The sequence below is a fragment of the Podarcis filfolensis genome, assembly GCF_964270895.1.
Source record: "Podarcis filfolensis genome assembly, chromosome: Z".
NCBI lineage: Eukaryota > Metazoa > Chordata > Lepidosauria > Squamata > Lacertidae > Podarcis > Podarcis filfolensis.
In genome coordinates, this window is record NC_139617.1 from 19768272 (window position 1) to 19785588 (window position 17317).

The following is a 17317-nucleotide window of genomic DNA, read 5'->3' on the forward strand; positions in this document are numbered from 1 at the left end:
CCAATCCGGAGCCGGCTCTGCTGCCGTACTTCCGATATGCGTTCCAACGGAAGGCAACAAGAACACGGGGGCGGGGTGTGCGTTTATAAATGTTTCCGCCCTCCCTCCGTGTTTGCTTAGGCTGTTGTCGGTGGCAGTAGAACTCCATTTCCCAGAATCCCGCGCGGCGGTCAGAAGCGGAAGCTCACGTGCTGTGTTTGCTTGTCCTCCGAGAGACGCGACGCGGGTACGGGGAAGAGAAACGGGGTTCCGGGTGGGCTCCCAAGCAGGTAGGGAACTGGCGGGCGGGCGCTCGGTTGTTGCCTGGTTATTGTTGTTGCTGTTGTTGTTGTGGGGATTGCGGAGGGTGGGGAGTCACCTTCGTTTCCTCACCCCCTCCCTGCTACGAGGCCTGGCTGTGGCTGCCGAGAGGAAAGGGAGCAGTGAGTTCCCTTCAGGGTAGAAACGCCCCCACCCCAGCTGTCGTTATGACAACGCCCCCTCAAGGAAGGGTCGGTCTGCCCCCTCCCTTTGTGTGTGTGTTGAGGGGCGCTTGCACCCCCTGCTCTCTCTATGGGAATAAAGGCAGGGGTCGTTGCTTCTCACCACGTCCGCCGTAGCTTGAGATTGGGATACAATTCACTGTTGTTGTTTTTCTCTGTGTGTGTGTATATGTGTGTGTGTGTTTTTAAACATATGTATATTTCATTGTGGAAATTACAGTAAGAAATAAAACAGCAATAACGCACTTGAAATTATGATACAGTACGATATATGGGTATATAAGGTAGTACCATTATCCCAGCAAATGTAAAATTATTAACAAGTCGTTATAATTTTTGTAAATGCATTCCAAATTGTCGTTCTATTTATCCACAGAATCTTATCTAAAAGCAGCCCGTTCGTATGTTGTCATATCTTCCCTTACCCCCACGAATCCTTGGGACTGTAAGTTATGCCTCAGGGAGCTATGGTTCCCAGCATCCTTAACACACTACAGTTGCTATCCTTCACTAGGATTTTTTTTGGGAGGGGGGAGTAATATGCTTTAAATATATACATTGTGTGCACAGCCTAAAAGAAAAAAAGGAAGTGCTTTTTGTCTTATTAAGTGCTGGCTGCTAGTTGCAATGCAATAGTTAGTGGAAGTGTGTTCAGCTAAAGGTGGAGTTAGTTTTATGAAAGCGAATGTTATTTGTTGTTACAACAGTATGATGAACAAATGCAGTGAAGTGTTTCGTGTGTCTTGACATTGTGACAGAAGCTTCCTGGATCATCATCCATGAGATAATGATCATTATCATTACTGCTGGGGGTTTTAGTTGGTGTTATTGAATGTTTTTTATTATTATTGTGATTTGCATTATATGCAAAGTTGTGTGTTTGTTATTAATGCCAAGCTGCTTTGGAAAGGCAATAGTCACAAAAGGCAGCTTAGAAATATCTGAAATAGTAAAGTGGGTTATGGACTGTGAAAGCATATGCAGTACTAAATGCGTTGGTCTCTATAGTGCCACAGAGTAACTGTTTTCGTTGTTAGTGTTTTTTGTATGAGGCTAATACAGGTACACTTCTGGAAATTATTATAATGATAAGCAGAAAGAAATGCTTCCCATCTCACATCCCTCCCTTTTGAGGCAAGTGTAGATAGGGCCCTTCTCAATGCACATCTTATTTGACAGAGCATAAAAGGATAGGCCCCTGCAGTGACAAAATTTCTCAAAAAGGAAAGATAGGGAGAAAGAAGACAGCATAGAAGACAGCATCTTGTAGGAAGATGGAGGCAGTGGTAAAGAAGATCAGACTATGTTTTCAGGAAATTTATTCATAACTTTCAAGTGTTACAAACCAGCAAGTTTTTTTCCCTTCTTGGTAAACATGGCACCTCTTATGAAGTACAAAAAAGACAAGTTCTTGTTCCAAGGAGTTTGCAATTTACATATTGCACAATTAATGAATATAGGAAAAGAAGTGAGATTGAGCTGAGGGTAAATAGGAAGAATGAGTGTTCAGTCTAGCTATATCTACCTAAGCTTAGTTTTAGTGGTGGGGTTCAACTGAAGCTTTCATTGAAACGATTTTGAGGAAGGATTTGGAAATACTCTGAGGCAACATCACCGAAACAAGCACTTCCTTGAGAGGCTATTGTAATAATTTATCTGGATCCCAGATAGGTAGTAACAGCCTATTTGTGCTGAACAATGCATTCATGAGCCTGAATTATTGCTAGTGGATGTATCAGCTACCAAATTTCTGCCAGTCACAAACCTGTTAATTTTTAAATTATATTTATATCTCACCTTTTCTCCAATGAACTCAAGGTGGTATATGTGGCCTTTATCCTTGCTGTTATATAATCAGAAAATCCCTATGTGATAGGTTTGCCTGTGAGAGAATGACTAGTCCAAAGTCATTCTGTGAGCTTCATGTCTGAGTAGAATTTGAGTCTGGGTACAGCCCCCAGTCCTAGTCCAGTCATTGCACCTGCCAGGCAGGAATGGGAAATGTGGAGGAGAAGTTGATAACAATTAGGTGTGATGTGTGACTGACATTCAAAGTGGGCAGCAAGTCCAGCTGAACTTTCAAGGCAAAGTCTGAAGATTCTGAGCAGCAGAAAAACTGACACTTCTCTACATTTCTGCTTTGAGACTTGTCAGTGTCCACTTTTCTGTGAAACTTCTCTTTGCAGATATGTGAAGTGCAGACTGTAATTGCAGAATGGGGTGGGTGGTGGAAATATGTAGCTTATTTTCAGTGTTGTCTTGGGTACTTTCCCATAGATGTCTGGCTTGCACAACCATGCAGCACATCAAATGGCCCCTGCTAAGCAGACAGAAAGAATTGCATTTTCTCAGCAACAGTATATTGCAGTCTGCTTAAATAATCATGCAACATCCTCCAAACTGAAAAACTTAATTGAGAAGGTAACATCTGCACCCAGTGCAAGCAATTTGTGGGGACTTTCAGTTGTGCTGAATAAGGGAAAAGGACTGGAAGGAACTTTGGACTTTAATATGGGTCTAGAACACAAACAAAAGAAAACAAGTCATGGTGGCCAGGCAAAGAGAAGGCATTTAAACTGTTGGGGGAAGCATGCAAGAAAGACCCTTCTTGGCTGGATCAAGTTGAGCAACAGCTGCTGCCTTTAGCAAGATAGGGAGCTAGGAAGTGGTTGGGAGATACCACATTAAACTGTCTTATATTTGTGCGGTTTTGTGCAAGAAGCAGGGCTGAATAAAACCTGGGATTTTTCGAACCTTTTCAACACAAGGTCAACAGCATGGGAAATGGATAGTAATAAAAAAGGCAAAGCTTACACTGAGCAAGTGTGGCTTTTGCCTGTTGCATCTAGGAGGTGAGGAGGGTCTTCTGGATCAGATTGTGTGCCTTTTCGCCATGCCCGGGACTTCTGAGCATTCTTGAATACCAGAGCTCCTCTCCTTAAAGCTTTGGCAGAGGGCAAAAATTAATACATCACTTAAAGAGTAGTGAAGGCATTTTGATTGTTTCTTTGCTGTATTCAAAAATGCTTGCTTTTTCTGTCCTGGAGGCAAGCTCTGAAAGCAGCTCTGCAGATTTCCAGCATGGTTTCTAGTTGGCATCTCATTCCACTTGGAGCAGTCTGTATTATTATTGTTTTTAAACTGTGCAGTTAATTAAGACTGACAAGACTTAACAATAACAAGGTTAGCTTACTCACCAATCCAGCATTTAACTTGTTGTTCTGTATACATTTATTGCATTAATTGCAAAGGTACATTCACTTTGAAGGTGAAGTGCTCCTGTCCAACACTCAAAAATATGAGAAAAATAAGAAATTCTTCTAACAGTGTTCCAAAGAACAGGATGATGGTGTGAATTTGGAAACAACATGCTTGAGGAGAACAGTTAAAGTAGACAGTTTAGTCTCACCAGTTTGAAGATGAGTGAGAGGAAAATGTATGCTGAATACTCACAGAGTGTGGAATGTGAGTGTAGGTGGCACAGAGAAATGTCCATGGTTTTAAGGATGGATGTAATATGATCTGTAATTGCAAACTAAGTTAGGTTGGTCCAGGTATAGAGGTACTCAGTGGCTCTCCTCCTCTCCCCTTCATAAAGGAACTGAATTCCAATGGAAACAAATAATGGGAATCTCTGAGCAGCGCTGGAATGTCACTTTAGGTTTGCTCTAGCTTTCAGTGGTTGGAGTTGCAAAACCTTTGGAAAGAGGAATGCTGTGATTGTTCCATGTGGAAATTTTAATGTATGCAGTATCTATAGGAACCTGAAATTTATTCACTATCTAGGGACCCACAGCTCACTGCTCCTATGACTGCTTCTTTGTTTGAGTTTTCCTTTCTGTGGTTCCATAAGCATCTTGAGGTGGTCAGGTGGCTAGTTGGATTGAATCATGTGCTCCTTTGCTTACCAACACACACACACACAAAATCACTGGGGATGACCTGGTGTTTTGTTCATGGCATGGGGAGACTGATAACTGTTGTTGAACCTGGAATAGCACTGCTTCATATTTGCCACTGGTAGGCATGTAATTGACATTAGTTGCAGGCTATAAATTCCTTTGTAGGCCAGTTGAAGTGTCACATATATTCACATTTTTCATAGGGAGCTTTAGAGTCAATACTTTGTGGACAACAGCCAGTATTACCGTATTTTTCGCTCGATAACACGCACCTGACCATAACACGCACATAGTTTTTAGAGGAGGAAAACAAGAAAAAAAAATTCTGAATGAAACAGTGGATGTATCATTTTTGTGCTTCATGCTGCGGCCACAGACATGTGATTTGATGGTGAGTTTGGGGTAGCCCAATGCAAAGATCCTGAGGATCCATGTGGATCCATGCTTTGTAACCACGTTTTTGCACCATTGCAGCCCCAGGCAACAGTGGGTGCGTGATTTTTTTGGTGCAGGCTGTAGCCATGGACATGCTATGTGATCTGTTGGTGAATTTGGGGTGACCCAATGCAAAGATCCTGAGGATCCATGTGGATCCATGCTTTGTAACCACGTTTTTGTACCATTGCAGCCCCAGGCAACAGTGGGTGCGTGATTTTTTTGGTGCAGGCTGTAGCCATGGACATGCTATGTGATCTGATGGTGAATTTGGGGTGACTCAATGCAAAGATCCTGAGGATCCATGTGGATCCGTGATTGGAACCACGTTTTAAGTAGGGAGGGAAGGAAAAACATAGAAGCGACAAGGAGAGGGGTGTGCAGAGAAGCAGCTGGCTAAGAATGCAGGAGAGGGGTTTTACCGGAGGGAGGAAAGGAAGGCAAAAGTCCCCCCCCCCACAAGCCAACCAGCTCTCTCTCTCCCCCCCCCCAACCTGCATGTTGCCTTCGAGTCCCAGACGCTTAGAAGGAAGGACGCTCTGCTTGCCTGGAGGGGAGGGGTTTTCTCTGCTCTTTGTTCCGTTTGAGCAAACACAGTAAGGAAACAGAAGCGGGTGGGCAGTAAGACCCTGAGGCAGAATGCAGGAAAGCAGCAGCTTCCTCCTTTCCTCCCTTCTCCGGACGATTTGATATTTGCCTGATTTTTGCCTTCACTCGCGCTTGTCAGCTCCAGGGACCACACATTCGCTCAATAACACGCACAGACATTTCCCCTTACTTTTTAGGAGAAAAAATCTGCGTGTAATAGAGGGAAAAATACGGTAATTTAATCCTTAAAAAGTAGACTTTGTGGGGAAGTTGCTAGGTCAACATATATGAGTTTGAGCAGATTAAGGCATAACATGTAAATTTGTGTCCTCCTGACGAGTTAATACAGTGGTACCTCGGGTTACATACGCTTCAGGTTACAGACTCCGCTAACCCAGAAATAGTGCTTCAGGTTAAGAACTTTGCTTCAGGATGAGAACAGAAATCATGCTCCGGCGGCGCAGCGGCAGCAGGAGGCCCCATTATCTAAAGTGGTGCTTCAGGTTAAGAACAGTTTGAGGTTAAGAACGGACCTCCGGAACGAATTAAGTACTTAACCTGAGGTACCACTGTATGTACAATGATATGGTATTTACTGTACACTGAGTTGGACCTTGCACTTGCCTGTAAATATACATAATTGAGCATCTGTACCATGAAAGTTGCAGAAAAGGATGAACAATACTGAGCTAGTTGGACAGACCCCTTTCTTGTTTACCTCCCCCAGGCAGGAGTTCTTGGTGTGTGTAGAGGAACCTACTAATAACCCACTACTGTGTGAAACATGACCTCCACATAGCACCAGTAACATGTGAACAAACCTCTTAAAAGACCTGGAGAGGACTTTGTTTAGTTATACAACCTGCAATGGAATGACAACATGTGACTCTCATTTAAGGCAATATGCCATATGCATTTATGATACTCAAAACAATTCTAAAAAGGGCAGTATGCCAATCACTTTCAGATTCCCTCAAATACTTAGACGAGTTCTTGCAGAGAACTCAGAAAGTCCTTAGTCAAACTCTACTTGGATTGCCACATAGGCAAGGATTATCAAATAGAATGATGCTCTGTGGGGCTGTTGCCTTTCGTTTCCTTTCGTTTTACTTGCATGGTGCCTAGCGCCAGCTCTCTTCAGTAGAGGTGTCTGCAGGTCTGAGCATCTTCTTCCCCCTCCTACCACCTGCAGCAACAATGATGTTCTCATTTTGGTCCCCCACTCCTTGTGTCCTGCAAGAACTATTAATTTCAGAATGCAAAGCTCTTAGGAGTGAATGCAAGTGATGCAGACTTTGGGTGAGGGGAAAGGGAAAAAAATAATTGTTGCAAGCAGCTCTTGTGATGTTGCTTATCTAAAATGTGGATTTCTGCCGATGATAGTTAAAACTGGCTGTGGTTTGCAAGATATCTGAAAAGTGCAGAACCACCAATGCTCTGTTGCTGTGTGTTTCTTTTGCTCTTGGCTGCACACTAAGAAGATGGGGCAGCAGCTGAGGTGTGTGTGTGCTTTGCTCTGATGGGCAAAAGTTTTCTTATGCATTTTTTTCCCTTTCTTTTTAGCCAGCCTACAGCCATGGCTATCCTGTTTGCAGTTGTAGCCAGGGGCTCCACAATCCTGGCCAAACACGCTTGGTGTGGAGGAAACTTCCTGGAGGTGACGGAGCAGATCCTGGCCAAAATACCCTCTGAGAACAACAAACTCACCTACTCCCATGGAAAGTGAGTACTACTCTGGGGAGAAAGGAAGTGGCAGGGTGGGAGAAATGGATCTGTTGCAGATGAGGAAATAAAGTGGGATGGGATGGTGGTGGTTGCTCATGAAAAGGTTGGTGTGATAGTCCCAGGTGATATGCAGCTGATCTAGGAATGCTTCCCAGATCCATTCTGTTATGTTCTCCAACTAGAGCAGTGGTCAGGGGCAGGCCTGCCTTGATCAGTATATGACCATGTGTTTATCTAGCAGCACTGGAACAAATCACCTAAAGAGTGATTTGAACTACTGTTCTCAGTTCTGTCTCCTGGAGTTTTGAATCTGCTTACTTTTTGTAAACATAAATGTTATTTAAGCAAAGAGAATTGATGCTATCAATATCTCAAGGACCACCTCTCTCCATATGAACCTACCTGGACCTTGAGATCATCCTCTGAGGCCTTTTTTCATGTGCCTCCTCCATGAGACGTCCAGAGGATGGCAACACGAGAAGGGACCTTTTCTGCAGTAGCTCCATGTTTGTGGAATACTCTTCCCAGAGAGATTTGACTGGTGCCTCCATAATAAATGTTTAGGCGCCAGGCAGAAATGTTCCCTTTAGCCAGGCCTTCGGCTAAGTAACATCCAATACCATTTTAGTTGTGTTGTGGGAGAAGGGCTTGCTTAAAAAAAATTGTTCTTATTTTTAATGTGCATTTTGTGTTCTTTTATATTATAATTTTATGTTGTGAACCACCTTGAAATCTACAGATGAAAAGTGGCCTTCTACTACTATTACTACTACTACTACTACTACTACTACTACATTATTGCAGGGGTGGAGAATATCAGGCCTGGGGGCCAAATATAGCCCTAAGGGCTGTTCCCAGGCCATGCCTCTCACAAGCCCTGCTTCTTGAGAGTTTTTGCCTGGCTGGAACAGGTCCTTCAACTCTGATAATGTCTCTTGCCTACCTGAATGGAGGAGAGAGAGTAGTGTGTGTAGAAACCTACTGTATAAATGTAAAATTTACATATATTGCTCCCCACATGTTTGCCTCTGGCTGCACTCACCAATAGCATGCAATCCTGGAAGGTGGCTTGGGAGAAAATATGGCCCTTAGGCAGAAAACAGTTTCCGGGCACAAATAAAAGTGTTGGTGCTGACCTTTAAAGCCCTCTCCACCCCCATCATTCAGCCTCTGCACTAAGGTCCTTCTCTGAGGGTCTTCTGGTGCTTCCCTTACTGTGAGAAGTAAACTTACAGGGAACCAAGCAGAGAGCAAACTCGGCAGTGGCGCCCACCCTGTGGAATGCCCTCCCATCAGATGTCAAGGAGATAAAGAACTGCACAACTTTAGGCAGCCCTGTATAGGGAAGTTTTTTAATGTTTAATGCTTTATTGTGCTTTTAATTTTTGTTGGGAGCTGCCTAGAGTCAGTCAGATGGGCAACTTATTATTATTATTAATTCCCATCCCTGCATTATTGTAGAAGAGTTTGTATTCATGTGATTTAATTCAAAAGCATGAGGGAAGTTGCACTATCCACAGTTCTTACAGAGAACTATAAATGGTTGGGCTTCTCATTCTGTTGAAGTCTTCTCATGATCTCCTAGCTTCCCAACTACCAGTTTACTGATTGAGTCCAGGGAATGCTTTGGGGTAAAATAACACTGTTCCATGATTGATGCCAAGTAGGTGTGCCCCACCTCAGGATGGGAGTTCTAACTTCTGTGTGAAATGAAAATGTGCTAGCAATAGCTTTGCCTGCTTGGATCCATGTTGGAAGGTGGCTATGTTTGACGTTTCTGCTTTGTTTTGTGCTATTCAGTAATGGCTTTTGCACCATGTGAATATAGCTTTGTTTTCAGGTAATTTTGTTTTCAAGTTTTCTCCATGTTTTGAGGAATTGGTTGGCTGTCTTGTCTTTGAGACATTGAATTAATGGGGTCTGGTTGCCAGCAGAAGAAATTATTTAATGTACGAATTTAGTGCAAACTTAGACCTGTGTGCTTGAAATTCCATTGAGTGTATGGCAACATATGGCCTAGTAGCTGTTATGTCAAAATCTATACCCACCTACTTCTTTAAACATGGTTCTGGCATCTTGTCTTCCTCTAGCTATCTGTTTCACTACATCTGCCAGGACCGGATTATATACCTCTGCATCACTGATGATGTAAGTATGTAGGACAAAACATGTATTTCTGTGCTCTTTGAAGGTGATTGCTGGAAATGCCCACTGGGGCCCAAATACTGTAGAGTTGCTACATATCTTCATTATGTAGAGCAAGGTCTAGACCAGCAGTGGCTATCCTATGGCCTTCCACCTGTTGTTGGACTACAACTCTCGGCATCACTGACTCTTAGCCATGGCTGGTGGGAAATGAAGTCCATCAGCATCTGGAAAGCCACAGGTTAGTCACCCCTGGGCTGGATCTTATTTTACACACTGAATATATGTAGCAACACCACCCCCACAGTGCAATCCAGGCCTTGTAGTTAAGGTTTAAGAAGTGTGCATACTTGGCTGCATGAAAAAATATTGGCCCTTTTCCCACCTGCAGCTTCTTCCCCTCCAGCTCTCATCTCTATCTAGGTCTTTGCAGGCTTACTTGCTTGTGTCTTGTTTGCATCGAAGTCTCTAGTGTGGCTAATGAGAAAATTTGCTTTTGCTTTGTACCCCCATCTTTCTGCTTTAAATAGCTTTCTGGCAATTTTTGCTGGGACAGTGTTCTGAGGATATTTTGTTTGGAGAACAAAAGTTGTTGTGGGCCCCATCTTCCAGCAGTGCCCAACCAGGTGCCCCTGTGGTTTGTCCCCAGCACCTCCTGTTTAGATATACATTGGTTTATGAACTTAATCCATTCCAGAAGTCCCTTCTTAAACCAAAGCATTCTTAAACCAAGTTGCACTTTTCCATAGCAGCGGGGAACTCAATTTACAAATGGAACACACTCAACAGGAAACAAAACATGTTCTGCTTCCAAGGCAAAGTTCACAAACCAAAACACCTGCTTCCGGGTTTGCAGCGCTCTTAATCCAAGTTGTTCATAAAGCTGTTCTTAAACCAAGGTACCACTGTACTACCCAAGTACACTGAGTTTCTGTTTTGCAGTCACAGTTCATAGCTGTTAATGCACCTATCCTAAGTGCATTTGTTGCTCTGATGAATTTGTTCTGCTTTTAGGACTTTGAGCGTTCCAGAGCTTTCACGTTCCTGAATGAAATTAAGAAGCGGTTTCAGACCACCTATGGCTCCCGTGCACAAACAGCTCTGCCATATGCCATGAACAGCGAGTTTTCCAGTGTTCTGGCTGCACAGCTGGTGAGGTTCATTGATGTCCTTCTGCTGGACACAGCATTCAACTATAGAGCACCTGATGTTGGGGAATAGGTCTGTGCTTGGCTAATTATCCTGTAGCAAGATCAGGGCCTCCCCAGGCTTCTAATACTGGTGACACACTTCTTTTATTTAAAATTGGCAGTGAATTTTTATTCAACCTCAAAAGATAGCTTCTTTGCATGCATTATAGTAAAAGGGGGTAAACTCTGCTCTTAGAAGAACCTGCATCATTGTGTTTCTGAGGAAGAGTCTTGGATTCTGCCTTTCCACCTCCAGAACTGAGGTGCTCAAGGTAGCTTAACATAATGAATTAATAAAAACAATACAACAGTCTTTTAGATCAAGAATTGCAGGTAAACCCATAAAAAGTGAAAAAGCAGTAACTGACCTAAAGTTAACACTGAAAAGAACTGAGACGAAAACAAGGAGAATCCTATGCAGCAGACAAATTGAAAGCATGCAGCAAAAGAAGCCATTCAAGGCGATGGCAGAACTCTGAAGTAGGAACCTCATGAAATTATCTTGGAGCTCATATGGTTTCATTGTTTGTGTAGTTATTTAAGTGTGGTAGCTTAAGCTATTAAGGACAATGACTGACTCATTGAATTGCACCTATAAATGAACAAGTAGGTAGTGTGATTAGTACAGTTTGGGAATAGCATGCTCCCCAAACCTGACAACAGTCAGAACACTTGCAGAGCATTTTGGACTAGTTGATGATCTTCGTAGGCAGCCCCATAAAGGGTATGTTAACATTAGATCAGCCCAGCTGTAACAAAGGCATGTTTGACTTTCACAAGCTCCATGATCTTCAGGGTTAGGCACAGCTGGCACAACATTCAAACCTGAGCAAAAGTATTCTGGCTACTGTCATTGCTTGGACATCAGGAGCACTCCCAACCTGATATTTCAGTGGAAATCCAATCCAAAACAGGCAGTCACCCTGTCATTGGGTTGGTTGGACCTCAGATGGAGAGCATTTCTACTTTGTCCGGATTGCAGTAACTTGTGCAGCAATGCTTTAAGCAGATTCTTCTGTTGGCTGGTATTCCGGACTTACGGTGCTGGTCTGCCCTGAAACATTGCTTAGGAATTTTGGGGCTAAATGCTGAGCAGATAAATCTCAGATCAGCCAGTAGAGGGAAACCTTCTTTAAGTTACAGTACCGGGAAGCACAGAGATGAATTGTTCTGAGGGCTGAAGAAGCAACTAAAGTGAAGAAGCAACTAAAGTGGAGCTGAGGGTCACCCTGCCCAGCTCTTAATGCTGAGGATAGTTCCTTTTATGAGAGGATCTTGCTGGACTTTTCAGATTGCTCTACAGAGACTTTACTTTCTCTTGCTTCATCAAATTAAGCAAGAACCAGAAATTCGTTACATCTGCTCTTCCTTTCATGCAGAAGTACCACTCAGAGAACAAGGGCCCTGACCAGGTGGCAGAGACACAGGCCCAGGTGGACGAGCTGAAAGGGATCATGGTCCGCAACATAGGTATTGTGGCGCTCATTGGCATAAAGATGGTGCAAGGTCCTGCATGTGTACTGAGGATGAGACGGCTTGGGTGTGATGAGAGTCCCTTTCTTGCAGTAGCATAGCTGTGCTTCTGCCTGGACCTTGCTTTGTTGTGGGAAAGATCAGTATGGGAAAGGAGGGATGGCTCTCTGTGTTGGCTGTCACACTCTTGCACAGCTCTTGTACAGCTGTCTCACCTGGCAAAAAGGTTGCATAGGACAAAATACAAGCTGCTTGTTCTACTTGCAGTCTGCCATCGCCCTGAACCTGGCATGGAGCTGACCCTTATGCTGCTAGACCGTTTGCCTTGTGCTCTGCTGTTGCAGATCTTGCTCTGAGGTAGGGTAAAACCCACCACATACCTGCCCCAGAGATCAAGAGTACAATGCCCATGCAGTCGGCCTCTGTTTGCGGTCTTGAGGGTAAGCCGCCTGTTTAGCTAACAGCAGGAAAGGAGGCGTTTCCTCCCCATTGGATTCTCACTGTAGCCTTTCTTCATCCCAGATCTGGTGGCCCAAAGGGGAGAAAAGCTGGAGTTGCTGATAGACAAAACTGAAAATCTTGTGGATTCGGTAAGTTCTGGAATTGGCGGGGGAATTGGTTGGGTTTTTAGGGTACGTATAACACGCATGCAAAAAAAAAAAAAAAGGCAGGATTAAAAGGGAAGACTTCCCAGCTCTCAGGCTTTTGCTGTGTTTCCATCTTAAGAAAATGCTTTGAAAGAAGTAGCATACAGATGTGGAGCTGGGAGGTGAGCAAATCAGGTGATGCTTTTTCTCAGAGCAGCCACTCCTTAGAACATACGTTGCATGTTCTCAGGTCACACAAGACCTTCTAACGTAGGTGTTCAGAACAAAATTAGTTAATGTTTGATAGGATGCTGTTTAACCTAGCAGAACTTTAGCTTGGCAGACCAAAACAGCAGAGTGGAGGTTGCCAGCTGCTGTCCTTGGATAGCTAGACCCTCCATAGTCCAAGTGTAAATTAGAAATGTGTGTTCGGAAATAAAACTAAGAGAAGTGACGAGTGGGTGCATTTTGAGGATTTCTCTAAAGCCCAGTCTAGAGAAGCTTCCAGACCAAGACAGTGTAATGACCCTCCTCATGCCAGAATTTATCCTGGTGCTAGGCTGTTTTTTTGTCCTATGTGAAAAGCAAGTTGAGGGTGAGAAAGCCATTGCATGGTGCACAGTAGGAAGAGATTGAGAACATTATCTGTTCAGGGCATAGGAAATTATCACAAGGATCAGAAAAGAAGAATCAGACTAATGAACAGGATCACTTTTTGCTGTAATTTGTGAATGGATTATAGATTCCCAAGTGGAGTTCAAATTCTCCAGTGTGCAAAACAGGGCCCAATCAATGGTTCTGACCCTGAGACCAGGTGCTTCTAATGGTTGAGGCATCTTTCTGGGGGCAGTGATACTTGCAGAAGGATTGCTTATTCTAGGGGAGAGTAATGACAACTAGACCCGCTTAAATGTTCATTTGAGTGTATTGGAAGCAAATTAAAACTTGCCTATTCTTATATGTTGAGGCTGAATTGCAAAACCAAGTAATAGCTGGGCAAGCTTTGCAGGGGATGCAGTGTACAAAACTCACACTGTTATAGGCACATTTAGCGGCTGAATTTCATTAGCACTAGCAGTTTCTGAGCTCTGGGTGCAGTACTGCACCTAAGATTTCCGATTAAAACTGCAGAGTGGAAGGAAAGGAGGAGCTTTTTCTGTCTCCCCACTTCCAGCTACTCTCTGAAGACTGGAGAAGAGACCCTCTTGAGAATATTAGGGGGGTGGGCAGGGGAAGGACTAGACCATGGGAACAATGAACATAATATTTTAGCTGTACGTAGTTTATTCAGTTTAGCTTTGTATTCTTGTTATAAAAAAGCATGCCTAGACATTCCGTTGTTGTACCCATAACCTAGGATTAAGGTGCCATTTAGCTCCTAGCTTTCATATCTCAGTTTCTAACACGGGGGGGGGGGGGAATGGCTAGGGAGAAACTGGCATGGACTTTTACAAAAGGCTAAGATGGTGTTGGATGTCTGATAGCATGCATCTCGTCTGTGCTTTTCCCATAGTCCGTCACTTTCAAAACAACCAGCAGAAACCTGGCTAGAGCGATGTGCATGAAGAACCTCAAGCTCACCATCATAATCACCATAGTATCCATTGTAAGTTGTTGTTCACATCAGACATTTGGGGGGGGGGTGTTACACTTGAGTCTAGATCTCAGTGTAAAATGAAATAAACTGATGTTTACCTCTGTCCTGCACTGCAAAGGTGAATTCTTGGGGTATTCTGTGTAGTCCTTTACAGTACTTTTCCCTCCTTGTGGCTGGTGCCCTTTATCTCTCTCCTATGCCCCCATTCTTTCCAGGCCTTTTGGAAGGAACATTATAGCTAGGATGAATTAAGCAATAGGTCTGTATAATTCTGAATGCCTTTGGTACCCTTAAACTCCTGGATTCCAGTATTTTACTTTTTGTCCAGAAGTGACAAATATGGCCTTTGAACAGCCACCCCCCAAGCAAGAGGGAAACTTAAGGCAACCTTGGTTGAAATGTAGAGTGGCTCTCTTTACAACTATTGGGCAGTGTGCACATTTTGTCATGCACACTAAAGTGACTGTATCTTCTCCACAGGTCATAATTTACATCATTGTGTCAGCTGCTTGTGGTGGGCTCTCGTGGCCAAATTGTGTCCACAAGTAACTGTTGGAACACGTCTACATGAGAGCACACGTGAGCAAGAATTTCTGAAGGAACGACCCTCATAAAACAAACATGGACCTCCTTGCTCTTCATCCTTCCAGGACACTCAGGTCTTTTTGTCTTATCACCCCAAAAGGGCCTGTGTGGGACCCCAAGCCAGAGGGAGGCATCTTTCTTTTAAACCTACCTACTTGAAGGGAGTTTTGTCTTTTAGTTGCAAGGCTTCCCAAGAGGTAAGGAAAGTGGTTGACATTGGGAGGGTCTAAACATACTTCTGTATTACCATGCTTTGCACTTTACTGTCCTGATTCCTGGGAGGAGGGGAGAGCTGATGGTCATTTGTCCTGTTCATCCTTTGGCCCTTGAAGGGGCAATGTGGGTGGGACCACCGAAGCCAATGGGTTCCTGTTTACATACCGTAGCCCAGATGCATGTGATCAGCTCCTCCCACAATTGCTTTCCCAGTGGTGCCTTTCCTAAACTCATGTCAGGCTGTGACTTGTCCTTGGAGGAGCCTCCTGTGGCCACCTGATGTGCACACTGGTGGGCTCTGCTTTGTGACTTGGGTGATTGCCAAGTGTGTGATGTTTCGATGTTGCTGTAATGTATCTGCTCTGTAGTGTTAAGTGTTTTTTCTCCTGCCTGGAATGTTTTGGAATGTTTTCAGTCTGGAAAAAGTGCTCGGCTCAGGCTCCACCTGCAGGGTCAGTGAGAAGGGGCTAAAATATTGCTCCAGTGAACAAAGCCCTGTAACAGAGCACTTGCACAATGCACAACATAGGCTATTAGTCAACTTGATTCTGAATGGGGTGGGGTGGGGTGGGGAGGGGAGGGGAGGGTTCTTAACAGGCAATGAGTAAAGTCAGATGACAGGCCAGAAAACAACACAGAGATCTTCATCTGCTGATCTGGGGGAGGGGCAGGGGGAAGGCTGAAAAGAACTGCTTAAGGCTTACTCAAAATTCCCATGGAATCGACCCATCAAGTACTTTCTCTCCCCCCTCATCCCCCCCACTCCTGTCATGCATTGCCCTAATTGCATACAGGAGTTTCACATCATTGTCAGCTGCTGATAGATTGCACAAATGCAATTGGATGCCATTTCAAAGCTTGTATGCATGCTGAGTGCACTCCTGGACACTTTGGAGTGATTTTTGTGGCAGACTCTACCCGGGAGCTAAAGCTTCTATGGGATCTTGCACTAAAAATAAAGGGCTGCTGTTTGAAATGTTGGTGGGCAAGGCAAGATTGCAGTCCCAATGGGATACTCTGCATATGCTGCCCCAAGACCTCAAACTGACAAGATACTTTGGCTGTCTTCATCCTTGTGTGTTGGGAGTATAGGACAAGAACAAATTATATAGGAAATGAACACTGATTTGTGCTGGTTACAGCAGCCATAGGACATTTAAACGTTCCTCCTCCCCAGGTTTATATCCTACTGAAGAACTGAGGCAACTCCCTAAAGTAGGGTGGCACTTTGCCACTCCCTCTGTGCTGTTCTTTTACTAATGCTTTTTTTCTGTAATGAAGTAATTTTCAACAGCAACATAGGTGAGTGTTGCTTTATGCCCTATCCACTGTGCTGCAGAAGTTGGGCTATCCTGGGCATGTCCTCACTTGCCAGGGCCTGCTATCTGAGAAGGGCTCCCCTAATATTTTTTCCAGGCACATGTCAATGTTCACTTAATTGTGCATGTTTCAGAATTAGTTGGTAGCAGTTAATTTTCTTATTTTTGTTGCCTTTATGTAAAACCTTTAAGAGAAACAGCTTCTTCATGTTTTAAAATTACACTGATGCATTGTAAAATAAAGTTAATCTGTTTGAATAAAACTGTTGTACAAATAATTGATGTGAACCTTTGCGGGGGAGCTTACTGTTTTTCTTGAATGACATAAAAAATCTTAGAAGCGTAATATGGGATCATCTCAGCTGTAGGTAGTGCATTGAGAAAGGGAATGTGTATGGTAGATATATGTGGAAGTCACACAGTATGTTAAAACGCTTCTGAGGAACTTTCACTGTATTCTGTATCTCTCTGGCTTGAGACTTCATGAAAGGCAGAATATAAATAACATACTGCACAAGCTGGTAGTGTTGTAGAACTATATTGTAGACCCACTTCAGCAATTGGAATGTGCACCTGTGATGTTGCACCTCACCCTCAGATGTCTGGATTGAGGGTATATTAAGCTTAGTCTAGATCTTGCTTTTTGGCAATGCAATAGCTGAAAACAGCTTTATTTTTGTAAATGGGCAGTCACTAGTACTTGAGTTGGCATGCTCTTCTACCTTTGAGCATTGTTTAGTATGAATACATCCTCTTTTGTTATTTTTGTTATGTTAGGTTAAGTCCAGCTTTAGTCACAAGCATGACTGTCCACTCCACTCTTCTGCTTATTATTAGTTAACTCTTAGCTGCAAGTGACTGTTAATTACTAGTTCAGGTTTATTACCAACAAGCCCATCCCACTTAAATGCTAAATTTAAATAGTGAGTTCAGCTGCTGCCTTTCAGTGACACCAATAATATACAAGTACTGAAGTAAAAGCTTTCATTATTTGAGGGCAATATTCCTCCCGCAGAATACTTACATATAATTAACTTTCCCAGAGACTTACACCAAATGCAGGTCTTTTCATG

At 43.6% G+C, this 17317-nt stretch overlaps 1 protein-coding gene across 3 annotated transcripts; it reads left to right on the top strand.

Annotated features, from left to right (window-relative positions):
* The first annotated feature begins 97 nt into the window (after positions 1–97).
* Positions 98–16507, top strand: VAMP7 (vesicle associated membrane protein 7). 3 transcript variants are annotated; one of them, XM_083596143.1, is made up of 9 exons: positions 178–226; positions 859–927; positions 6971–7129; positions 9223–9280; positions 10292–10429; positions 11847–11937; positions 12463–12530; positions 14041–14133; positions 14605–16507. In XM_083596143.1, exons 3-9 carry the CDS (start codon positions 6984–6986, stop codon positions 14671–14673), a joined length of 663 nt encoding a protein of 220 aa, XP_083452269.1. In that variant the 5' UTR covers positions 178–226; positions 859–927; positions 6971–6983; the 3' UTR covers positions 14674–16507. The 3 variants fall into 3 exon arrangements, with proteins under 3 accessions (XP_083452268.1, XP_083452267.1, XP_083452269.1); XM_083596142.1 differs by lacking the exon at positions 859–927 and having other exon boundaries at positions 98–226; XM_083596141.1 differs by lacking the exon at positions 859–927 and having other exon boundaries at positions 118–269.
* The last annotated feature ends 810 nt before the right edge of the window (positions 16508–17317 follow it).